The sequence below is a fragment of the Gallinula chloropus genome, assembly GCF_964237585.1.
Source record: "Gallinula chloropus genome assembly, chromosome: 28".
NCBI lineage: Eukaryota > Metazoa > Chordata > Aves > Gruiformes > Rallidae > Gallinula > Gallinula chloropus.
In genome coordinates, this window is record NC_140113.1 from 6532172 (window position 1) to 6558103 (window position 25932).

General features: G+C 49.7%; 1 protein-coding gene across 1 annotated transcript in view; it reads left to right on the forward strand.

The window, feature by feature from the left end:
* LOC311201740 (fibrillin-2-like) overlaps positions 1-25932 on the forward strand; it is a gene marked incomplete at both ends in the record, with an annotated part of 94397 nt that overhangs the window by 18478 nt on the left and 49987 nt on the right. Inside the window, 4 exons of the mRNA XM_084276167.1 lie at positions 2556-2651; positions 4877-4972; positions 19217-19414; positions 19575-19700. Coding sequence (XP_084132293.1) covers positions 2556-2651; positions 4877-4972; positions 19217-19414; positions 19575-19700 — 516 coding nt within the window. The remainder of the gene's footprint in view (positions 1-2555; positions 2652-4876; positions 4973-19216; positions 19415-19574; positions 19701-25932) is intronic.

Here is a 25932-nt window from a genome sequence, read left to right on the forward strand (position 1 = left end):
GATGTTTGGATCTGCATTTATCACGAATGCTTCAGGGAGGTAAAGCAGACAAATTGTGCATTCCAGAGGCAATAAAAGCCACTCTGCCTCTCTCTGTCATAACAAAAAAGCCTGGTTTCCTACTTCAGGGAGTAAAGATATTCTAGGAGTAATTTGCAAGTGAGTGTTTAGATAGTAGTAATTGGTAAGCAGATGGAAAACCTGCCTGCAAACTCCATGGGCAGAGCAGCTGCAGCCACTGACCCTTGAAAACAAATCGCAGAACTGATCCAGCCCAATCAGGGGAAGAGTTAACTAGGGTGAGCTGTCATTCTCCCTGCCCTAGAACTTTGGTCTCTGCAGCCCTGGAAAATCCTGACAAAGCATAATAGGCCTTTAAATTCCTGGTTGAAAAACGTTCTTCTGCCCTCCCAGATCTGCAGGGGGTTCTGAGAGAAGTAAGAAGGTGATGGGATGGGACCTCAGAGCTTTTGGGATCAGCTTTTGTGCAGCCCCAGGAATAGTCTTTGCCAGTTAGTTGGAAAATTTCTGGGTGAGCATCAGGGTTCTTCTAATCTCCAGACCCTGAGCTCCCCAAATTCCTCAGCTTCACTAAACCTTACTGAATGAACTGAATGAGAGGCTCAGGATGCTGTGTAGGGAAGAGCTCTGACAGATGGACAGCTCTGATAGACACTTCCTAGCTACCTCTGTCTCTGGGCAGCCCTCCCAGATTTGCTGTATGTAATTGCTTTCCCAGGGCTGATTAATTGTAGTGAGGGGTGTAGGGTAAGCATGTGCTGGAAACAGTGCCTTTTCCCAGAGAGACTGGTCTCATGTCTGACAATCTGGGCAATCCTTTGAAGCCTCAAGCTTTTTAGCTGAAAGCTTAATGATTAAGGAAACTAAATTTGGCCTGATCTCTGGCTGTAGAGCAATAGGAAGAGCAGTAGACATCATGACTAATTCAAACCACACTGGTGATGTGTGGATTAAATGTACAGCACATGTGCTGAGCACTTTGAATGCAAAGCTCTGAGACTTCCCATTCCACTCCTCCTTCCTTTCAGGCTTCCTATGAACAAGGCATCAACTTATCCCCGTTGGCCACTTCTGAGTCCCTACTACCTTTTGGACAGGCCACTTGCACCGGCCCCAACTCTTCCCTGCTTGGAACTGATGCTTCATGCACAGAGAGGGCACCAGGCCCAGCTGAGCATCCCCTCACACACACACATTCTCCAGCCCCACCTTCTCAACGCTGCCAAGCCCCAGCCCCTCCCATCCCTGGCAGACTCAAACTGCAGTGTACACACTGGAAAACAGTTTTCACACTGGAAAACAGTTTTCCCTGTAGCTTGCTATAACCTCAGGCACTTGCAATCTGAGTTGTCACAGCTTACAGAGGAAGAATTCATTGTTCCAGGCCTCTCAGTAAGGAATGGAAGCTGTTTGACCTGTATTTGTAACTCAATGGTTAGCAGTAAACCTCCCCTTTTGGGGCTCTTTCACGTTGAATAATGATGAAACAGTTAAACTCAATACTGGCTTTGTGTCTGCATCAGTATCAACCTCCCCAGCTCTTGTTTATTGCTGTTGTTTTCCTGGGCTGGGTTAGTCACATTCAATGTGTCATCATCTAGTGTGAAAACTGGACTTTAACATAGAAGAATAGAAGAAACAAGCTTTTCTTTCAGAGTTCTTAAAAAAACCTCCACCCCTTTTACATGAAATGAATCTCATCAGTAGGGCCACGTTGAAGATTTCTCTTCACTACAATTACAAAGTTGATGGTTTTCCTCCACCAAAGAATTTGTGTCCCTCAAACATCTCATTGCTCTTTTAGGCAGAGGCATTTTAAAGCTCAGACAGAGCAGGAGGTGAAAAGCACCTTCAAAATGGAGCAATAATCTAAAAGGATAAATAGAAATGTATGAAAATGTTTTGAAAAGTGTGGTATCCTAAAGAACTGTTTGCAAAGACTGAGTTATCAGAGGTACCAGGAAATATGCCCTTACTCAGTCACATCAGCTCTGGCAGGTCCTGTAGAAAGGACCAGGCTGCAGGTGAGAACTGGGGTAGGTTCCTTAATGAGATAAACCAGGGAGCACCTTTGGTTTCTGTGGGCTCAGGTTTATTTATACTACTCTGAACCCTGTTTGCCCTTGGAGAACAATGACACCTTGCCCTGTATGAGATGGAGTTGAAGAGTTGCATCCCCCAATTGTCTCCTGATGTCACACTGCCCATCATGTTCATGGCTTTGTCTGTCTGAGCAGTTTAGTATTGCCAGGTACAGGAGTAATAAAGCCATCTTACAGCCAGGGACTAAGGAACAGACCATGGTGTTTGATTTTGTAAGCAGCTCTGGGGTGAATATACCTCAGGGCAAGGTTTTAGCCAGGTTGTGTGGGCTCACATCCTGCCAGGGGAAGTCAGCTGGAAGGAACTGGGCACTGAACATCACCCTTGGGTTCTGCACTGAAGTGAGTCTTGGACATCCCTTCCACGAGGGGGGCACCTCCTGGCACAGTTTGTTGCATCCTTGTGTGACCTTTCCCTGCTCTTCCCTGCAGTCCAGACCTGCAATGTGAGATGCATGAACGGTGGGAGCTGCAGTGAGGAGTCCTGCCTCTGCCAGAAGGGCTACACTGGGACGTACTGCGGGCAGCGTAAGTACCTGCAGAGCCTGCTGGGGGGCAGGGCTGGAATCTGCAGCCCTGTGGCTGGAGGAGTCACCTTGCACACTGAAGTGCTCTTTGATGTCACCACATCCTCCTCTCCATTGGAATCTCAGCCCGCTCTCTGTAGGGGGCATAGATCTATCTGTAGATACATCTGATATAATTTTACTGTAACTAAATCACAGAACCCCAGACTGGTTTGGGTGGGCAGGGCTCTCAGATGCCCCCCTGCCATGGGCAGGGATACGCCCCCCACCAGCCCAGGGTGCCCCAAACCCCATCCAACCTGGCCTTGAACCCTGACAGGGATCCCAGGGCAGCCCCAGCTTCTCTGGGCACCCTGTGCCAGGGCCTCCTCCCTCCCTGGGAAGGATTTCTGCCTCCCAACCCCTCTCTAGCTGCCCTCCTTCAGTGTAAAGCCATGATCCCTTGTCCTGTCACTCCATGGCACTGTAAACTGGGGCAATGGGCTCAAGTTGGAGCACAGGGAGTTCCACACCAACATGGGTAAGAACTTCTTCCCAGTGAGGGTGAGGGAGCCCTGGGACAGGCTGCCCAGGGGGTGTGGAGTCTCCTTCTCTGGAGAGATTCCAGCCCTGTCTGGACACCGACCTGTGTGCCCTGTCCCAGGGACCCTGCTTGGGCAGGGGGTGGGACCCCATGAGCTCTGGGGGTCCCTTCCCACCCCTGTGAGTCTGTGAAAGTTCTCAGTGAAGTGGATGGGAATGTTTTGTGAAGATGGGCAAACCACCACGTTTCCCCTTACACTTCTCCTCAGATATGACTGATTCATTTTTGCTGAAACTTTCCCAAAACGTTCAACTCAAGGCAGGCACACCATATGGAAAATTTCATCCTGAACAGCTAAGCTTGGGAAAATTATAAGTAACAGCAACCTGGGGCTTATAATGGAACGCACTAGGCAACCTTAATTATGTGCTGCTACCAGCTCCACCTAGAATATCCTCAGTAGAGTTTTCATAATGGTTCAGATATTGGCAAGACATCACTGACAGGGTGGGGAACAATGGAGAGTCCCACTGGCAGCCTCCCAGCAGAGCAGATTTCAGCATCTTTGGCTCTGTGCTGGGTGTAGCCTTTGAAGGTTGTGAAATGCAGCGGTACTGGACCTCTCTGTGTGCTAGACCATTGGGGGTCACACTGAGGTATCATACAAATCACAGTGGACCTCACCTTTCATGAGGTTATATCTTCTCATTTTCAGTGCACTGGATGTGTTGGGCAGCTGAGTCACCCAGAGAGTGTAGAGGAACTTTATGAAATGTCCTAACAGTGCTCCTCTCATCAGTCACTACAGCAGCTGGACTGGGCACTGGGGAGGCTGCACCTCGAGTGCTGGGTCCAGTTCTGGGCTCCTCACCATCAGAAGGACATTGAGGTCCTGGAGCGAGTCCAGAGAAGGGCAACCAGGCTGGGGAAGGGGCTGGAGGGCAAATCCTCTGAGGAGCAGCTGAGGGAGCTGGGAGTGTTGAGCCTGGAGAAGAGGAGGCTGAGGGGAGCCCTTCTCCCCACCTCCCCTGCCCTGCCAGGAGGGTGCAGAGAGGTGGGCGATGGTCTCTGGAGCCAGGGGACAGGAGATGGGACAAGGGGCAGTGGGCTCAAGCTGCCCCAGGGCATGTGTGGAAGTGTCCTACATCCTCTTCAGTGAGCTTAGCCTCAGCCCAGGTCCTTCTCAGCCACCTTCTGCTTTAAGCCCTGCACTATTGGCTGTAGTTTTTCAACTAAGCCTAGCAAGTTGAATTTTAAGTCAATGAATACTTGGGTGTTGATCAGACTTGTTCTTCTCTTTGGGGAAGGGGAATTCAATGGCTGATGAGCCTCCTCTCCTCACATTTCCCTGTTGTCATACGTTAAACATTTGCCTTTCTGCAGTTTCTCATTTGCATCAGTTCATCTTGACCTTGACTTTTAAATCCCAGTGCTGACCTGAATGAACTGAGATTCCACAGCACAGGAAATCCTCTCAAGTGACATAGGAGTTTATAGCCTCCTCCTAAATGGCTTCATTCAGAAACAGGAATTAATTTTCCAGGAAAAACATATCAGACTTTTCTCTGTATGTTCACTGCAGGGAGGAGACTCTGGGTGGGTGAGCACCACAGAGCAGGTGATGCTCAGAGTCCTGCCAGCACCGTGTCTCTCCCTGACTTCCCTGAGGGCAGGAATCACTGGTTTCTCTTTGTTTGCAATAGCCATCTGTGAGAACGGCTGTCAGAACGGAGGGCGCTGCATCGGGCCGAACCGCTGTGCCTGTGTCTATGGATTCACTGGTCCCCAGTGTGAGAGAGGTAAGGAACATGGTTTTGTGATACTGTCACCAACAGAACCTGGGATTTGTGTGTTGAAGTGTGTGTGTTAACTCAGGTTTCTGTGAATCTCTGCTCAGTTTGTGTGGTGATACCACCTGTAATGACAGCCTTGTGCCCCACGGACTCCCTGAGATCCCTGGTTGTTCCATGTGCTGTTCAGTCTCTCTGGATCCCCCTCTCTGTGTGCAGCCCCTTGTAGCTCTTGGTTAAACATCAGTAAGCCCCTGTGATGAGTACAAAAAGGGTGTTTTTCTCATGGGCATTTCCCTGTTTCTTGTCTTGGTAACCTGGGAGTACTTTAGAAATGCCAGGAAGCCCCTTGTCACAGCACCTTTGTGAAGGGAAGGTGACACCTTCAGTCCATTGCTAAACACTGAAAGAGAAGGGAAAAGAAATAGAAGCCAAAGTTTTCAGACCTGCCAGTGTGACTGGTAGACCACAGCCAGGAGCCAAACACCCAGCCTGTGTGTGTCTCCCCCCTTTCCCTTGGGATGGGTAGAACACAGAAGTCAGGAGCACTCGTGGATGGAGATGTTAGTTTAAGGGGAGCAAAACCCACCTGTGGTAGCAAAGCAAAATGAGGGATTGATTCACTACTTCCCATCAGCAAGCAGGATTCCAGCTAATTCCTGGGAGAATGGGGCCTCAGCACCTCTAATGGTGGCATGGGAAGATAAACACCATAGCCATCTTGTATCCCCCCTTCCTTCTTTCCCTGAGGTATTACTGCCAGGCATGTCATACGGTGTGGACTGTCCCTGTGGTCAGTTCAGGCCACGTGTCCCAGCTGTGTCCCCCCCAGCCTCTTACCCAGCTCCAGGCCACTGGCTGGAGAGCAAGCCTTGGTGCTGTGCAAGCACTGGTCAGCTGCAGCCAGAACATGGGGTGTTTTCCATGCTGTTCTAGCTACAAAACCAAAACACAGCACCAAGATGAGTCAAGTTAACTCCACCTCCATCCCAGTCTGCCCCAGTACAGCCAGCTGGTTTTGGTGCCCATCTTGACTTACCCCGAGCTGGACTCACAGGACTCTCAGTGTTCACTGACCCCACCCAGCACCACAAGCACAGCTCAAGGAGCTGGAGACCACACACAGTTAGGGGCCACGTGCAGAATGCTGGTTTAAGGACCTGGCCAGCTCGCCCAGGAACTGTCAGACATGGGTAGACAGCAGCTCACCAGGACAGCACTCAGCTCCCCTATCAGTAAGACCATTTGCTCAGCCTCCTGCCTCCCCCTCTCCAGAATCAGATTTGTTGCCTGAACTGGACCTGTCTCTTGTTCTTCAGGAGATGGTTACTTGTGGGTGAAGGAGGCCAATACCATGTACCATCAAATTTAAGACTAAAGATGTCACCAAGGCTGTTGATTAGTTCTCAAGTGAACGTGGACCTGAAACCCCCAAAACTCAATATTCCAACCTTTGCAAAATTATTTTTCTTTAGTACTATATTTTCTTGGAAACCCTTGAAAATGATGACCAGAACTTTAAGGTCTGACATGGAAAAATCCCTTATTTTAGTAAAAACATTTCAAAGGGAACCATAAGCCAACTCTGGTTCACTATAAACCTCAGGCAGCTCGATGCCAGCTGCTCATCCAGTATGAATCCAAACTGCTCCAGTAAGAACCACAGTTTTTCACCAGCTAAAGAATATGGCTCTTAGTGACATGAGGCTTTTCTGCCTTTCATCCAGCCAGCGTGTGCTGAGCAGCTAGATCAGATTCACATCTGGGCACTGTGGGTATGACTGAGGGTTTGGCTGACACACAACATTTCTCCCTTTTCCTGTTGGCTTAGATGGACACCTCACAGCACTGATATGATTTTTGGCAAGGGTCAGTGTGGCACAGAGCAGAAATGAAACTGAAACACGAAGCCAATGTGCAAACTCCCAGGATCAAGATCAAAGCACCCTGGAAATACTCTGTTTTTCTAGCCTCTCACTTTCCCAAGATTGGGCTAATTCTCTTTAACTCCATGTCCAAGGGTTGGACTGTTCTTGCCTTTAATGTTGGGGTTTTTTTTTCCCAACTTGGGGATTCTTGGCAGCCTAATTTAGAGGGTGAGATAGGAATAACAGTTGGTTTCCGGTAGCCCAGGCATCAGTCAGCCCAGCTTGAGCAGCAGCCAGCAGAAATAGGCAGAACTCAACATAATTGTGCAATGTTCCCTGGGTTGCAAAAGTATCTGCTGAACCCAACAGTGCAGGTGCCCCATAAAAGGCCTCTGCTGTGGTTTGAGCCTCACGTTTATTAGATGCAGAGAAGAGAAAGCTCTTTAAAAGCCTCTACTGAAGTAACCCTTCATTGTTCCAGCCTCCTCCTTTGTGGAAATCACAGTCACAGAGCTGTAGGGGCTGGAAGGGCCCCCCAGAGCCCATGGGGTCCAACCCCCTGCCCAAGCAGGGTCCCTAGGACAGGTCAGGGCTGGAATCTCTCCAGAGAAGGAGACTCCACACCCCCTGGGCAGCCTGTCCCAGGGCTCCCTCACCCTCACTGGGAAGAAGTTCTTCCCCAGATTGGTGAGGAACTCCCTGTGCTCCAACTTGAGCCCATCGCCCCTTGTCCTGTCCCCACAGACACTGAGCAGAGGCTGCCCATGGCCCCTGTGTCCCACCCTTCAGCTATTGATACCCATTGATCAGATCCCCTCTCAGGCTGCTTCTCTCCAGGCTGAACAGCCCCAGCTCACTCAGCCTTTCCTTACAGGGGAGATGCTCCAGGCCCTTCAGCATCTCCATAGCCCCTCTGGACTCTCTCCAGGAGATCCCTGTCCCTTTTATCCCAGGGAGCCCAGACCTGGACACAACACTCCAGTGGGGCCTGAGCAGGGCAGAGCAGAGGGGGTGATACTCATTGAATACTGCAGTGTTATAATCTTTAACCCTCTCCTTGCCTTTTTCTTGCACACACACACATTCAAGTGCAGATACACATTGCTGTAGCTCTGGAAAGGTATTCTAATAACAGCCTTTCTCTTTTGAAGGGTTGCTTTGTGAGTTTCCTTAACCTGAATCTGAGCTGCAGAACCATGTCCATAGAGCTGTTTGCTTCTAGCTCATGGGCATCTGAAGTATAGAGATTCATAAGTCGGTAACACGCATTGGCTGGGTTTGAAAAGCAAGCTGGAACTTTCTTAAAGAACCTTCTGGATGCAGCAATGCCAGGAGGGACTCCAAAATCCAACTGTCCTTGCTCTGTGCGTGGAGTAGTGGAGGGGGTAGGAAAGAGGGTGGAAGAGGCAGAGAAAGAAGAGGTCTGAGCAGGGGCAGACTTTTGGAGACATCTTGTAATGTATAAAATTCTTTAAATAAAGAGAGCATTTTTACAAAGCCTTTGGAGATTTGGTTTAGTCCAGACTTGTACTAAGAGACAAAACAAGCTCTCCAGCTGTGTATACACGGGTTTTCCCTGCCAAGACAAACAGAGCTCTTGCTTTGCTCAGAGATGTTAAAAGTTACACTTTTCAAAGAGGCTCCTGGCTGGGCAGCCTGTGAGTTTGCAGCCAGGTGAGGTGGTTGGGACTGACCTACTGAGAATAATTAGCGTGACAGTGAAGAACTTAACCCTTCCAAGGAGGAAGAGAGTTCCCCCTCCATCACTAGGCCTGTGGAGATGAAGTCCCAAAGCACCAGACCTACTGGAGACCTGACCACTGTCGAGTTTCTGTTCAGTGTCTCTGTTTAAAGCAGCCGTGGTGTGTGACATGTTTACAAGCATCCTTGGGAGTCTCCAGTAACAGGAGACTCAAGTAGCAGCCTTGGAATCATCCACAGCTCCCAGTTTAGCTCTGAGTGTTGTTCCTAAAGGTTTTTCTGAAGGAGGATTCATTCAAAGCAGAGCCTGAAACCCACTGGCTTCATATGTAGGGTGAACATGTTGCAGCCCAAGGCTTGGTGGTGATGCTCTCACAGCATGGCTGGGTATGAGGTTGAGTATTCTGGAACTTCCTTGGATTCCTGCCTGCATCTCTCTGGGCACAGAGCTTCCAGTAAAGCCAGTTACTGACTGGTGAGACACCATTCATCTTCCCCCTCCTACAGAGAGTAGCTGCTGTGCTGTTTCTTGGAAGGAAGCATTGCTGACTACTGATGTTAGTGTTAGGCACCAGGAATGCACTCCAGCACCCTTGTGTCTGCTGCTCCCAGAGCACAAAGAAGGTAGCACAGGTAGTTTAAGCTGGATTTCACTGCCTTTGGGAAAGAAAGCAGAGATAATGTGATATGTGCAGTCATTTCCCTTGGTTCTGGGCTGTGAGATGTCTCCTGGTAGGGACCATCTGGGTTGGTGGGTCAGACCACGCTCAGCCTGTAAAGGGAGGATGTGCTGGAGGATCTGTGTCTCCATCTCTCCATCTCTCCCAGCCCCATTACGGGAACGGGGCGCTTGGTCTGGATCGTGGCTGGATAACGTAGAGACTTGATGTTCTGAGCACTGGACAAAGCACCATGAGCTCTGCTGCTCCATCTGGAGTCTGGCCAGCTGCTTGTGCTTGTCTGGGCAGCTCGTTATATCATCCTGTTGGGTTTCTCTGTAGAATGACAACCGTTTTGCTGGGACATGGGGACTGCAGGAGCGCTGGTAGATCAGCTGCTGACAGATGAGAACATGGAGGAGGCAGGACTGTGGTGAGAGGCGGTCAGCTGTGCATCTGCTCCTCATGATGTTCCCAAATAAGCCACTGCCAGGCTCCAGCCACAGTGTTAAATAAATCATAAGATGCCTCAGACTGAAAAGTGGTGTTAAGAGACCAGTCTGTTAGGAAAGGATGGCCTTGATCCAGCTCGTACTGCTGGGACCAGCTGGTTCTGAACCAAGAGCTGGTCTGTCTCCAGCCAGCACAGACAGGCTGGATACTCAATGTGCTTTTACAGGTGAAGATGCTACCTCAGCATAAGAAAAGACACTCACTGCTTCCAGCCAGGAAATGTGTTTTTTAGAGAGCCCTATTTATCAAAATCCTCCAGGATCTGTGTTTCAAGTGTAGCAAAAGCAGGCCAGATGCTCCCTGGTATACAGATGAGCCTGAACTGCTGACTCTTGGCTTTTGCAACTTGCTGTTATACTTGGGGACATCACCTGCCTGTTCCTCTGCTCTCCTACCACAGGGCTTGGGAGAAGCCCCTTGAGCTCATCACAGGCACAACCAAGATTCCCAAGGGATTTCCTTCACCCAGGAGAAGCAGCTTCAGTGCTTTGTCCAAGCTGAAGTGTCAGTTTTCTGCAGGGACGTTTCTTCCCAAGGACACCTGGATCAAGTGATGCCCTTGCTCCAGGATTAGTCTTTGGTCCAACAATTTACAGCCCCAGGATGTAGCAGCAGTGCACACACTAGCAGAAGTAGCTCAATGACAGTGTCACAGGGATGGATGTCCCTTGGTGGAGATGTCTTTCTAGTAGCAGAAAGTAGGTGGAAGTGAGGGGTCTCAGGTTGTTAAGTGCTGGCTTGTTCAGTGTTGGACTGCTTTCCTTCAAGGGTGTCAGTCCAGGCTGACGAGCATCTGTGTTGGTGACAAGGTGGCATTCAAATCCCAGCAATCCCTTGGGTTCCAGGGATGCTTAGGGTTTTAATTTTGCTTGATTTTGAATTTATGTTACTATAATCATAAAAAGAGACAATTTCACTTTAAAACTGTAATAAACTGAGTTCCTTCTGCAGCTGTAGGCTCAACAAGCTGCATGTTCAACAGCTTAGGGCTCCAGTAAGAGGCTGCTTTGTAATGGAAGCGATGTAACTACCTTCACACTTCATTCAGGAAATACTCCACTTCAGAGGTAAATACCTTAATAGCTAGGTACTCAGAGAATCTTAGCATCATTTCCTCCCTCTGCCTGACATCTTCAGGGATGAAGGACCAGTGAGTATATTGTATAACCCCAGCAGCCCTGGGCAACATGAACTCACATTACATCAGTGTTGGAGGAGAGGCTGCAGCACAGAAAAAAGGAACCTGTGGGGAGAGAGACCTTTAAAGAAACCTAATTTTACAGACAAATGAAGCATTTTGATGTCATGTCTCTGATTTCACCCTCCTTCAAGTAGGAAAAGATTTGTTGTGATGAGTGACAGCGCTTCCCTCAGGTGAAGGTGTGGGAGCTCCTCCTGTGATCCAAGCTCAAGGTTTAATGTGTTGGGCTTTTTCCATCCAAATGCTGAAGTCGTCTCTGTGGATGCCAGTTGCTGCCTCTCATGAATGAAAGTCATCTTTTGCTTCAGGAAAATAGATTTTTAGAGTAACATTCTTCATCTTTGTGGAGACTGTCTGTGGTTCCTGTGATGTGTCTGCTTTAGAAGGCCCTTGCTATGTCTGCATGTTCTCTCCTCTTAATGGTGCAAGGTTTCCAAAAGCTTCCCTCCTGGGGTGCTGTTCTTCAGTGCAGACACTTCTGGGCTGAGCTGGAAGCCAGCTGTCCTCCTGAAGCCTTGCATAGCTGTTCCCAAGTCACAGAATCCACGAGGAGCCTGGGGAGGGATCGTGTCCAGGTAGAGATAATAACAAACTTAAAAATCAGCTTCTAGTGCCTGAGTTTGGCTCAGCAGTAGCCAGGACAAAACCAAAAGCCCTCTCCCTCCAGCCATAGCTCTTCTAGTGACAGACACCCTGTGCCATACATAAACAGAATACGTGATCCAGAACACCCTCCTGTGACGCAGAGATGGATGCTGGTGAGTGGCTCCTCATAAGCCGCCCTTTAGTCCTCTCAGATTTCCAGATGGTGGGAATATTGCAGGATCCCCCATTATTCTTGCTTGTAAGTCCTCACCAATTCCCCCCCCACACCCCTGAAGGGTTACTGAGTGACTTTATCCAGCTTTTCTGTTTCTTCATCCTAATGATTTTTCTCTTTCCCCCAAACTTTCAGCCTCATTTGGAGGCTCAGGAGGGATGAAGCACCCACACAGGATGTGTTTGATCCACAGGTGTGTTTGCAAAGGCTGTAGCTGGAAGCAGCCACCAGTAACATGGTTCCTTTGCTTGCTACTGTCTAACTGAGGTCATGGTCCTGAACTTCTGAAACGCTGTTCCCAGTGATGTAATCAGTAAGGATGAGCACCTTTCACACTTCTAGCTGGAAACTCCCCAGAGCCCAGGCACACAGAAGCATGTATCATCCTAGCAAGAAAGGGACCACAAATACTCCATGGAAATGCAGTGGTCTGTGAGATAACTTGGAAAGGTCTTTAATCTCATCTCTTGCATTTCTGAGGGATCATAGAATCCCAGCCTGGTCTGGGTTGGAAGGAACCCCAAGGGTCCCAGAGCTCCAACCCCCTGCCACAGGCAGGGACACCAACCTCCAGGCCTGGAGCTACACAAGGTTGCCCAGGGCCCCAGCCAACCTGGCCTTGGACACCCCCAGGGATGGGGCACCCACCCCCTCTCTGGGCAGCCCCTTCCAGCCCCTCACCACTCTCTCTGCAAAGAACTTCCTCCCAATATCTCCTCTCACCCTTCCCTCCTCCAGCTTCACTCCATCCCCCTTGTCCTGCCATTATCTCCTCTCTTAACAAGCTGATTCCCCTCCTAAACTGAGTCCAGTCCCTTAGAGCTGCCCGTCCTGCACTGGCTGGGGTGGCTCCTTTGTGCCTCATCCTCTCAGAGCCGTGTCAGTGGTGTGAGTGTCGTCTGGAGCTGGGATACAAGTTTGCTGGAGGTTTGGCAAGTCCTTCTTATCAATTCCAGATTAAGCCTGAAATTACTTCAAAAATTTGATGGAGGAATGCTATTGGCAGTGGTTAAGATTTCCTTCCCCCCTCCCAATGAGCTTTTAAATAGATTACTGTGTTTACAAAGAGATTTCTCATCCTCGTCAGAAGCCAGGTGTTCAGGTGATTTTTTCCTTGTCCCCTGCTAATCCAGATGTTAAGACATAAAGCAGAACTCATAGCTATGTGAAGGAGCTTCTTCTCCTCAGCCTGCCTCCAAAGGTGAGGGATAAGAGGCTGGGGGAGCTGGGCTGGGTCAGCCTGGAGAAGAGAAGGCTGTGGGGGGTCCTCACTGCAGCCTCCCAGCCCCTGGAGGGAGCAGAGGAACAGGAGGGGAATCAGCTTGTTAAGAGGGGAGATAATGGCAGGACAAGGGGGCTGGAGTGAAGTTGGAGGAGGGAAGGGTCTGGCAGGAATGTCACCATGGAGTTTGACTCTGTGCTCAATTGCAGGTTGCCGTTTTCCTCCTGCAGACAGGTTTGTTGATAAAATAATCACAGCTCTGTGAAGCCACATTTGCCTCTGATCTCTGCAGAAAGCCACTCGTAGGCTGGTGGGATGTAGAGGCATCCTGCACATGTAATTTTCCTCCATGCCCATGGGTTTTTTTGGCACAACCTTTACTGAGACAATCACACACCACTGCCAGAGGGTGGGCAGTACTCCCAAAGCACAGCAACATGATGCCTTTGTCTGCTGCGTGGTGTTCAGCATGTGGCTCCCTGTGCACAATGGGAACCAGCCTCTGGAATCAGAAACAATTTCCTCCAGAGACCTTTGTGGAAACAGCATTCCCAAGATTTTATCTTTAAATCTGTCAGGAATGTTTTGACTGAATTTTCCAAACCTCTTGCAGCCTGAATAGCTAAAATTTGGCAAAAAATACAGGTAGTAGCAAAGAGACTCTTTGCAAAGAGGTGCTTGAGCCAACCTTGTCCAAAGGCAAGCCATGTGCATGCCACTCAAAAGCCAGGAGCATTTGAGTCAGCTGGAGCTGTGTGAGCTGAGGAGGTTAAACTGTCATGGGTTGGGACCTTACTTGTTTCTGCTGCCTGCTGTGGGTTGGGCAGGAAGGTAACTGTCTCATCTTCTGCCCCTTCATCGCTCCTGGATGCAGGGAATCTGTTCTCTGCAAGCCCACGGAGAGGGATGAGGGGGAATGCAGCCTGGCAGGAGAGGCCTTGCTTGGTCCACATCTACTCTTGGGCCTTGGGGAAGAGTCTGGAGCTGTCAAACCCCAGTGCCACCCCCAGCATCTCCATTCCTGCACCTCTGCCAGGAGGGTGCAGAGAGGTGGGCGATGGTCTCTGCAGCCAGGGGACAGGAGATGGGACAAGGGGCAATGGGCTCAAGCTGCCCCAGGGCAGGGTCAGCTCAGCTGGGAGGGCAAAGTTCTTCCCTGGCAGAGTTGTGGGGCTGTGGCACAGGCTGCCCAGGGAGGGTCTGAGTCCCCAGCCCTGGGGGTGTTTAACAGAGGGGAGATGAGGTGCTCAGGGATCTGGTTCAGCACAGGATGGGAATGGTTGGACTTGATGGTCTTAAAGGTCTTTTCCAGCCTTGTGACTCTGTGACTGGCCCAGCCTTGCTGTGTGTGTGCTTTGTGCCTCCGATGCTGCTGGAGTGGAGAGCCCTCGGAGGAGGGTTGTGCATGAAGCTCTATCTCAGGTTTCATCAGGCTAAGACTTTGTCAGGAAACTGTAAAAATAGGACAGGAAAACTTAAAAAAAGTTCTCCCTTTACTATTTCCTTTGAATGTGTTTTTTCAGCACTTGGAATGTCTGGCCTTATAAACTGCCCTAGCCAGCTTTTTCTTTTCTGCAAAAGTCCAAACAGTTAAACATCAGGAATGTGGCTGTGTTTGTATGAGGTAAGGAAATGACTAGGTGGAGAAAGTATTCCATGAGAAAGGAGCCCTTTTCGGAGACCCCTGGAGCTGCTCTCCACCATCCCCCCTCCCACCAACGCTGTCACGTATGGACGCAGCCTGAGTGGCTGAGCAGATATTTGGAGCTGCCATCGATGCTGTAAACTCTCCTCACTCACAGTTAGTGCAGCAGATCTAACCACAGGGGGTTTGGTTGGCTCCTGTTGGTTGGTTGGTTGGCTGGTGATGCTCCCCTGGGTACCTTCCCATGGTCAGGGCATGAATTTCTCCATTAGGCTTTTAATTTGTAGATTTTAATTCAGTTTTAGAGGTCCCAAAGGGCATGGCCAACCTTCTCTGTGGGTTCTCTAGGAAACACCCCCATCTCAAGCAGACAGAATTTGTGTGGGAATCTTTTTGGGTAGAAGTTTGCAGAGGATTCTGCAGGATTAGTGCCTTGCCTTGGTCACAGGGGCTCTCACTCACTCCCAGAGCAGGCTGTTCATCTTGCTCCTACAACCCAGAAGGTTACAGACAAAGAATTGCAAGGCTCTGCTCCCGTGACCTGGGGGACCAAACCTCCTGCTGATGGAAATCATTCATTGAAAGTAGAGAAATAGATATTGGGCTCGATATCCACTCTCCTTGCTCCGCTCTATTCGGTTGCTGGAGCTTTTAGAAGGCATGGTGGAAGCCTGCCAAAGCCTGGGGCATGTTTCGGGGTGACCTCATCCCAGTGAGGTCTGGAGCTCCCTGGGGATTACTTACAGGCAGCGTTTGTCCTTACTGCTTTAAGAAAAAGCCTTCAGCGAAAGCATTGTTTATTATGAGAAGGAATTTGATTTTTAGCAAAGAAAAATCTCTTCTTCCTCACTGCTCTATTTATTTAGTTTGTGGAGAAGGAATTCACCCAGCCCATGGCCTTTGCACGAGGGGATTCCAGCCAACTGGTGCCAGAGAAAGGGCTGAGAGTCAGGGTGAGAGTGCAGAGGAGAGCTCCACAGAATCCTCACCTTCCTTTTAGCCAGCACTCCACAGATCAGGCATATTCATGTCTCTAGGATCATGTTTTAAACAGAAAGTAGTGCCCTTGTTCCTGCTTTCGCATCTTTCCCCAAGGATCTGCATTCCCACCCCAAGCATTAATTTACTCGGCGACACCCCACTGAGTAGGTGGATGCTGTAGGAGAGGAGGAAGTTATCCTTTTTCTCAGGAAAAGTCTCAAACAAAACGCTTCCCTTCAAAAGGTCTTTGTCAAAACCTCCTGATTTTCCCAAAGGCACCATAAGAACCAGTTAAAAGGGAGTAAAATGTTAATTTAAAACACCAGCAAAGCAGCACTTGAAATCTGTAACTATTTCAGGTTCAGATACGGTTTCAGTTCAGGTGGTGCAAAACATTTGGGAAATGCCCTTGTTTATGGAAGTGGTCCTGGGACAGGCTGCCCAGAGGGTGTGGAGTCTCCTTCTCTGGAGAGATTCCAGCCCCGTCTGGACACCGACCTGTGTGCCCTGTCCCAGGGACCCTGCTTGGGCAGGGGGTGGGACCCCATGGGCTCTGGGGGGCCCTTCCCACCCCTGTGAGTCTGTGATTGTGTTTGGTTGGAGATCTCCTCCAAAGAAGTCAGCTGGAGTTGCTGAAATTAACATTTCCTTGCAAAATAATCAGGTTAGTGTGTGTGTCCCAGGGAAACATTCCCTCCAGAAGGCTTCCATTGTTTTCATTTAGTGCTGGGGAAACTGAGCAATAGAGAAGACGCCTTCCAACTGTCGTCCATAAGCGTTTGATAGCCTCAGAGTGGGGATTTGAAATGGTCTGAGATGGATTATTCATTTTAATGAGACCAAGCTGGGGTTCTGGCATAAACTCCAGCCACAGCTGGCAGAGGAGTGCATCGTTCTTTGTCACCTCTCTTGTAGGAGGAGAGGCAGGTTTTGGCAAGGTGAACTTGGGTTGTGTAGGGTAGGCAAGGCCAGGGCAATGTCCCTGGTCAGCTCAGCACTCCACGTGCTGGAAGTGGGGAGACGCTGAGGGTTTGTGTGCTGGCTGAGCTGACCCAGAGGTACTCAAACCCACATTCGTGTCCCACCCCTCCCTGCAGCACGTGGGTGAAGGCAGATGTCCACGGCAACCATGACTCCACTTACATCCTAGACACACTAATTAGGAAAGTTTAAAATGCCTACAGGGATGTTTTCAGGAAGCTGCCTGCAAGTGGAACAGCGTGGCTCAGCGTGTGTGATGGCACACGTCCCACCCATCAACTCCCCAAGGGTTTGAGGCTTGGAAGTGTCAGGAGTGACCACTCATATAGGGGTTCCTCACAGTCTCCATGACAACCAGCCAAACATGGGAACTGGGAATGAGGACTATTCCTGTAATGCTTCCTCTTCTGAGCACATCTGGGGCCTGCATTGGCTGCAGGATTGAGTAGATAAGACTCAGTGTAGCCCCAACCTGGCTCTGCAGCATCCACGGAAGTCCCTAGTTCGAGCTAGGTGGTGCTTCAAAGCACTGTGAGGCTTTGAAGGTGAGGGCTTGGAAACAAAGGGCACAGCAAGGAGTCAGATTTCTTCTAGTTAATGCAAACTCTGATGCTTCAACTCCAGTTCCTTGGTGCCTTTTGCAATTCGAGCACCCTGCTCTTTGCTGGCTGCTCAGGACAAGTAGGCACGAGTAGTAACCTAATCTCACTCCACAGTGATAAGGGATGTACAGACCCAGCACAGGCTGCTTGGAGGTAATTAGGGCAAGAAAGAAAAAGGGAGATCAGCACGTGGATGGGCCTGAGGACAGATGCTGGGAGAGAAGCTGTGTGGTTACAGAGAGAGTGGTGAGGGGCTGGAAGGGGCTGCCCAGAGAGGGGGTGGGTGCCCCATCCCTGGGGGTGTCCAAGGCCAGGTTGGCTGGGGCCCTGGGCAACCGTGTGTAGCTCCAGGCCTGGAGGTTGGTGTCCCTGCCTGTGGCAGGGGGTTGGAGCTCTGGGACCCTTGGGGTCCCTCCCAACCCAGACCAGTCTGGGATTCTGTGATTCCCAAAACTCTATTTGGAGAGGTTAAGTCAGGCAGTGAGCTGGTGTGTTGGTTTCTGCAGCCCTGAGTGACTGGTGCAGGCCCAGATATGCTGTGGAGAGAGTCTCTTCTGTAGCAGGGAACTGATTTCCAGACCCTGAGCCTGTAGCTCTTGCATTCTCTTTGATGAGAACTCTACCTGCAGATGGAGAGGGGGAACTCATCCCCACCCTACCCTGGGCACTGGTAAGGCTGAGTGAGCTTGACAGAGGAAACTGGAAGAAATCTCAATTTTCAGTGAGGGAACCACCTTGTCTCTGGGGTTTCTTTCAGAAACATACCAGCAACCCCCAAACTTCTGAAGGACAGCTACCAACAACAGGGTTCCTGGAAGATGGGATCCCATACATAGACTGTAAAAAGGGCTTTAGACATCTCCTAAGCGTGCATATTTCCTTAATAAAATTTGATTGGTGCCTCATTAAAAATTTAATAATTTGACCATTAAAATTAGCAACAGATGGGAGCTGGAACACAGCCAGGCTTTCTGGACTCCAGACTGCAATTTCCTTGGCTTCATTCCCTCCAAAGAAGTCATCTACATATGAAAATCTATTTTTGACAATTATTTGTTCAAAAAGGGGGTGTTCTGCTTACAACTCTGCTTTCATTATCAATCTCAAGGAAATCTTGCTGCAGAGCATCCAGCAGGACGATGAGGGAGGTGCAGGTTTATCTCTTCCCTCTCTGGATGCTGCTGCCCTGCGTCAGTTTTGGGTTATGCATTTATGGGACCTGACTTTCTGAAGTCAGAGCCCTCTGTGAGTACGTGCCACCATGACACGAGCCACATGGTTGTCTCCACATTCACTGGTATGGTTCTAAAGAGCTTCTCCTTGGTCTTTTCCTCAAGGTTAAAAGCTTCAGCCAGAGCCTTTCAGTTTCATAGAAGTAGACAACTGGTGAGAAAACAACTCAAATTTTGTTGATTTCTTTTCTAGGAATAAACTAGAACAAACAAAACCATGAAGCTTGGCATGGCAGGAGACTTTAATGAAGACCATGTGCTTTGGTATCTTGTTAAAACTTGGGTCAGAAGCCAAAGGATGATTATTTGGTATTTCACCATTGCAAACATCGTAGATATTTCTGTTCTGATGTCCAAAAAAAGGCATTTTTATGAGATTGTGTCACCTTTCCACCAACGTAACTTCAAAATCTTTAGTTTTTTCTGCCTCTCAAATCCTTTTTGCTGTTTTTCCTTCTCAGTCACATCCACCAACGAAACTTCTTTTGACACTTTTACTTTTCAAGTATGGCTGTGCTGCCAGCTGCTCAAAAATACAAATCAGAGGGAGCATTAGGCTGGAAATGAGGATTATTGTGCTAATTGATCCTTTCCTAGAGCTAGAAGAGGATTTCTTGTGTGGTTTCCATGTAGCTTATGTTTACCCTAATGCTGGGTGGGATACCTATAACACAGAGGTACATCAGGTATTGTCAGTCTAAAGCCTCCAGTAATTACCAGCACTTCCAAATGTCTGTCCTGGTTGGAAGGGGAATAGGAACTCTGTGTTAGACAGGAAACCTCGTGCTTGTCCTGATCTAACCCGTGGATGTTCTTGTTCTCCCTCAGACTATCGGACTGGTCCCTGCTTTAGCCAAGTCAATAACCAAATGTGCCAGGGCCAACTCAGTGGGATCGTCTGCACCAAGACCATGTGCTGTGCCACCATTGGACGGGCCTGGGGTCACCCATGTGAGATGTGTCCTGCTCAACCACACCCCTGCCGACGAGGTTTCATTCCCAACATTCGTACTGGAGCCTGCCAAGGTAAATGCCATGGGCATAGGAGGGATGGGTGATTGCATCAGGAAATGTAAACCCACCTACTTGGAGCCAAGCTGCTGCTTTCTCATAGCCCTCCCACCATGCTGGGATTGACCTGTAGCAATGGTTGAACTTTCTAACGTCTCTGTCCTTCCTCCTGTAGATGTGGATGAATGTCAAGCCATTCCTGGCCTCTGCCAGGGAGGGAACTGCATCAACACGGTGGGTTCTTACGAGTGCAAGTGCCCAGCAGGACACAAGCAGAGCGAGACCAGCCACAGGTGTGAAGGTAAGACTTCTCCACAGCTTCATGAGACTGCTCAGATACACTCTGAGGGCACGAGGGTGTTTAAAAACCTGAGAACCTCTCTGCTGCCAGGGCAATCTCCAAGGCTGGCAACGTAGAAATGGGAAAGAAGTCCCATGCCTGCCTTGATCCTAGCTTCCAGGTAGGAGGGAGTCCTGCAGACCTCAAGATGTGTCAGAAAATGGACTGCAAGGTGAATCACTGATCTGCTTCCCACAGTCAAAAGATGAGGAAAGGAGGGATAGAGTTTGTCTGGTCTTCTCTTAAGCTAGAAAGACTTCTTTATTTCATGCAGGTGTTTTCTGAAAGGTATTTTAATGGCAACACAGGTTCCTCACACAGAAGGGACTTTGGGAGGGCTTTAGTTATGATATGGTGCTTCAGAGGCATGGTTTGTGCTTACAGTCAGGGATGCTCTGAAGTGTTATTGCCTTAGTAGGAGCTACAGAGCTACTGTAGCTTGAAGCCAAACAGTGAGGAATGTGGTCTGGCTCTTCTTAGCATCAGCCTTACCCTGGTGCTGTGGGCAGCACAGGGAGCACAGGCAACTTTCAGACTCTCCAGAGAAGTTCCCAATCTGATGGAAGGGAACTTTACAGAAACTTATCTTTGCTGCTCCTTCAGTGCAGAAGTTGGAGGAGTTTAAGTATTATTTACCTTCTAAAAGCACCTCAGTGGAGGATCCTGGTGCCTTGCCCAGATGAGCAGGTGCATCTCTGCTCTGAACTTGCAGGCCAGCTGATCTGCAGCACCAGTGCTCAGATCCTGGTGCCTGCAGGCGATGGAAAGGCTCAGTCTCAAGAGCTCAGCAGGCTCTGGTAAGATGGTGCAGAGAGCTCTGCCATCTCCAAGGGAAACACTTGCCAGGTGGTTGTCAGAGCTGCTCAGAAATGGCCAAATACCTGATCCTCAGGGCAGAGGACTAGTTTCATTTCAAAGTCTAACAATATTAAGACTAGTTGTTGTTGTTGTTAAGGCAGAACACTGCCTACTTCTGGAAGCCCCTGGAACTGCTCTTTGCTCTTCAACTTGGGATGAGTTGGTCCAGGACCCACCTAGACAGTGAGAAGCGATGTCCTGGTCGGGGCTGTAAGGCGCACGCTTCTGCAGTGAAGGGTGGAGCACAGGCAGGGGCTACAGTCAGCGTGGTAAACGTTGGGTGCCACTGATCTGAGCCCTCTCCATGAGAGTCTGGCTCCTGCTCCTGCCTGTCCAGGCTCCTTCACTGCTGCTCAGCATGTCTCTGGGAGGTGTGCAGACCTCTGGAGGAAGAACATGCTCTCCCCAAGCATCTTGCAGCAGCTCTCATGGGCCAGGCATACCTTGCCAGGCAGGCTGCACCTCTCAGAAGTAGGGGAATAAACATCTCTTGTATTTTCCAAACATCTGGCAAATGAAAAGGAAAACAGCATTAAACTTTTCCTGCCCTGGTTGTTAAATCTCTTTCCCACATACAGTAATGAAACCCTGCTGGCCTGTGTTTGCCATTTTAGGGATAAAACATGTTCGCTGTGCTGGTGAGACTGCGTCCCGCCTAGCTGGTCTTCAGGAACTCCACTTCCCTTTCATTCCTCTCCAAGGCTCTGCTGCAACCAAGAAGAGGGTTGATGAATGCACCAGTATCCAGACATTGAACCTGGAATTTGTTTCCAGATAGCAAAGTTACATGGAGCGAGCTCTTGGAGCAGTTGGCATCACAGCAACCCACCCACAGGGCACCGTGGGTGTCACAGCACAGTTGTCCCGTGGGGTTTCTCCCAACAGTCATTTCATGGGGAAAAAACCATCACTTTTTACGAAGTTAATGAAGGGGCTGGAGCATCTCCCCTGTGAGGAAAGGCTGAGTGAGCTGGGGCTGTTCAGCCTGGAGAGAAGAAGACTAAGGGGGGACCTGATTAATGTTTATCAATATCTTCAGTATGGGATGCAGGGGCCATGGCCAGCCCCTTTTCAGTGTCTGTGGGGACAGGATAAGGGGCGATGGCTGCAAGTTAGAGCATAGGAAGTTCTAAATCAATCTGGGGAAGAACTTCTTCCCAGTGAGGGTGAGGGAGCCCTGGGACAGGCTGCCCAGGGGGTGTGGAGTCTCCTTCTCTGGAGAGATTCCAGCCCCGTCTGGACACCGACCTGTGTGCCCTGTCCCAGGGACCCTGCTTGGGCAGGGGGTGGGACCCCATGGGCTCTGGGGGTCCCTTCCAAACCCTATGGTTCTTCCAGGTGACTGTTCCAATACCCCCACCCTCCTATGATCCTGACATTCCCCTTGCTGGTATAACTCCAGTAGTGTCTGTTGGTGCCGGCCGTGTGACCTGGGTTCAGCGCTTCAGAAAAATGTTTCCAAAGTGGGATGCCAGATACAGAGGTCAGTCCTTCCATGGGGGATGGATGCTCTTTTATGTTAAGAAGCCATCTGTGTTCGTGGATCTTCCTTGGCAGGATGCCAGGGAGCTTTCTCAATTTTTGAGAGAAGGGTTTCTTGCAGTGCTCTGACATCCCAGGACATGGAAACGGTAGAATCCAAACCAGACTTTTTTTCACATGCCTCTCAGGTGAAGAAGCAGTTCCCCCTACCAAATGATGTCCTGTGCTGTTTGACTGGCCAATGGGCTAAGGCTGGACTGCACTAGAACCGTGGGTCCGATCTCAGGACACAAGGAAACTGGTTCCTGCCTTGGTCTGCCTCACCCGTGCTGGCTGGGGACCAGGCGAAGCACATCTGAAACCAGTTTAGCTGGAATCTCCTATATACCGAGATTAAAAACAATCCATTGTCTGAATCTGTCATCCAGATGTGAGGGGCCTCTGCGTGGGTCCCCACTTCCCAGAACGCCTGCAAAAGCAGCACGATGTGGCCATAAACAGCTTCCTTTCACTCTCCTTCCTGGATGACCATAAAAAGGCATCTCCAGCATCTACCGTGCCTGTTCCATCGCTTATCTTGCCTCGAGTGCTAAGGAGACCACCAAAAGAGGATGCTTTCCTTGAGCATGATTCACTGACCTGCAGGTCCTTCTGTGAGAATGGTATAAACATGAGGGATGCTCTAGCTAACAGGGTTGAGATTGTTTTTTGAGGGCTTGTTTCCTAGCACATGAATCACCAGCATGGCCCCAGAAGGCAGTCAGAAGGCGAAGAGGATGCTTTTGGCTTCTCCCCTTCAGGACACGTACCCCATGTGAGTCACTAAAAACATGGGAAGAGGGGAACAGAGAGCCAGCATCTTGTAAGGGCTTCACCTGATGCTAATGCTTTATGAACCTCAGGAGACCTGGGCATGCTTTGATACATCAGAAGCGAGCTGTTGGGTAAAGCTGAGAGCACCAAGTGCCTGATTTGCTGAGACTGTAGCTGTCTCAGCCCAAGTAACCTCCTCACTCAGCCAATGGTTTTAATCCAAGTAACAACCACAAGCAGAAGGGGGTATTTTCTTTATCCAGGTGTGCTCCAACCCTAAAATCTCAAAGCTGCAGGAGTTCCCTTGGTGAGTCTGTTTGCACTAACTTTATAGCTGCTAAAAGGAGTGATTTCTCAGCTTGCACTGAGACCATCTTGCTTTAGGAAGAGGAGATGGTTTCCTCTTCTTTCCAGATTCCTTGTCCAAGCCTACCTTCCAGGAAATATTAAAACTAGATTAAATATCTATGTTAAAATCTTCCCTAGTTCCCAGGAGCTTGTATTTTCTGCTTAGAAGATTCCTCCTGGGGAGTGAAGTCAGCAGATGGGATTGCGTTTGAGCCAAAGGTCAGAGCCCCATGTCACTGTGTCTGCTGATTAATGATGCCTCCCTCATTAACGCAGCAGCATGTACCACTAATCTTCTTTGGGCTGTTTATTGGTGGGAACAGGCAGAGTGGAGAGAGAAATGTTGTTGGTTTCCCATAGTGATACTTATCTCTTCAGGCACCTGGAATTAAGGCTCTATTTTCAGTCCTTGAATCCCTGAAGAATAAAGATGCTTTTCTTATGCAAGATCTAGGCTGATAACAGAGGCCAGCTCAGGCCCTGATCTCCTGAGCATGTGAGAGGGCTGCAGCTGGATGCACAATGAATATTTGGTCAACCCCAGAAGGAAAATGCTGTCCTTTTTCTATCTGCAAAACGTGCACGCCGCATCGAGTTCGGATTTGAACCTAAATACCTTCCAAGTTGCTCAGTTCCAGAGTTATTTCTTGCAGCTCATCTCTAATGAATGTGACACTTTCAAAGAGTGGCTTATTTTATGCCTTTGTTCATTGTATTCTGGAGGGAACTGGAGGGATCAAGAGTTCCTGAGCTCGGGGCTGTGCAATGTATAATGAGAATTTTCTGGCAGGGAGAGTTGCCTGCTCACTGTCTGGGAAATGGAGCAGTGGTGGGGGGAGATTGAGGGTGGGGAGGGGGAAAGCTGCTCTCCTAACCAGTGCTGGAGACAAAGCCAGCTTTGCAAGTGCCAAATGATTGCTTTTATATTGTTTTTTGTGTGAGAAGATGAGCTAGGAGGGGAGATGTTGTCCAGCTTCAGGCTACACTGACAGAGATTGGGGCCCTGGGCAGCCTTGTGTAGCTCCAGGTCTGGAGGTTGGTGTCCCTGCCTGTGGCAGGGGGTTGGAGCTCTGGGACCCTTGGGGTCCCTCCCAGCCCAGACCAGTCTGTGATTCCATGATTGCCTATGGGGAGACTGGGAAAGAGCAGGATCTGGTGGTGTTTGCAGGGGAAACGAGAAAATTGATGAGAGAATGGGCTGTTTATATCCAGCTGACTTCTTCATGCTGCTGGAGGAAGTGAATTGTTGAGGGGGGTGCAGGAAAGCACCCCTGGCAATAATGGTGCAAAAAAGGAAGAATCGCAGAATCCCAAGGTTGGAAAAGACCTTTGAGATCATCCAGTCCAACCATTCCCATCCTGTGCTGAACCAGATCCCTGAGCACCTCATCTCCCCTTTTTTAAACACTCCCAGGGAAGGTGACTCAGCCCCTCCCTGGGCAGCCTGAAGGGAGAAAGAAAGAAAGGAAACATCAAAGCTGAATTCAGACCCGAATTCCCACTGCAAAGCTCTTTATCAGTAAATTGTAGGGAAGCAGGGAGGTTGTTACACAGAGTGGCATTTTTTAAATTAGCCTGGAAGCAACCATAAATATTGCACTTAAAGGGAACAATTCCATGGCATGTTCTTAAGGGTGGAATCGCTGACTGAACAAAGCTTTTCCTTCCATAATTTCAGTGGTTCTCTGCCAATAATCTAATTTCTTTGCTTAAAAGCCCTTCTCCTGCTGCATAACAAAACCCTAAGCCAGCTCCATTATCAGCGACATATGGAATGCCAGCACCTCACCAGGATGCTTTCCAATGCCCCCAAAGGAATAAGTGCCTCATGTCCAGAATTGTTCCAGGGTGATAACATTCAGGATACTGGAAAGTATGCAGAGAAACACCAGACAAGGGAGGGGAAGGCACTGAGTGCTTTGTGCAACAAGCAAATCCATCCAGGGTAGATCCTTCTTGAAGGTCCTTGGTGTCTCCAGGAGACTGATTCCACCAAGGGACAAGGAATCCTTTAATTACAAATCTCACCTTGTTTTACTTCGCTCTTTCTATTACATGGGTCTCTTCTGTGGAGAAGGACTTGGGGGTCCTGGTGGATGACAGGGTGGCCATGAGCCAGCAGAGTGTCCTGGGGGCTGAGAGAGACAATGGGATCCTGGGGGCATCAGGAGGAGTGTGGGCAGCAGGTGACAGGAGGGGATCCTCCCCCTCTGCTCTGCCCTGCTCAGACCCCTGGAGAGAGTCCAGAGGAGGCTACGGAGATGCTGCAGGGCCTGGAGCATCTCCCCTGTGAGGAAAGGCTGAGGGAGCTGGGGCTGTTCAGCCTGCAGAGAAGAAGACTAAGGGGGGACCTGATTAATGTTTATAAACATTTTAAATATGGGATGCAGGGGACATGGGCAGTTCTTTTGCAGTGTCTGTGGGGACAGGACAAGGGGCAATGGGCTCAAGCTGGAGCACAGGGAGTTCCCCCCAATGTGGGGAAGAACTTCTTCCCAGTGAGGGTGAGGGAGCCCTGGGACAGGCTGCCCAGGGGGTGTGGAGTCTCCTTCTCTGGAGAGATTCCAGCCCCGTCTGGACACCGCCCTGTGTGCCCTGTCCTAGGGACCCTGCTTGGGCAGGGGGTGGGACCCCATGGGCTCTGGGGGGCCCTTCCCAGCCCTACGATTCTGTGATTTTAGGTGCTGCTTGT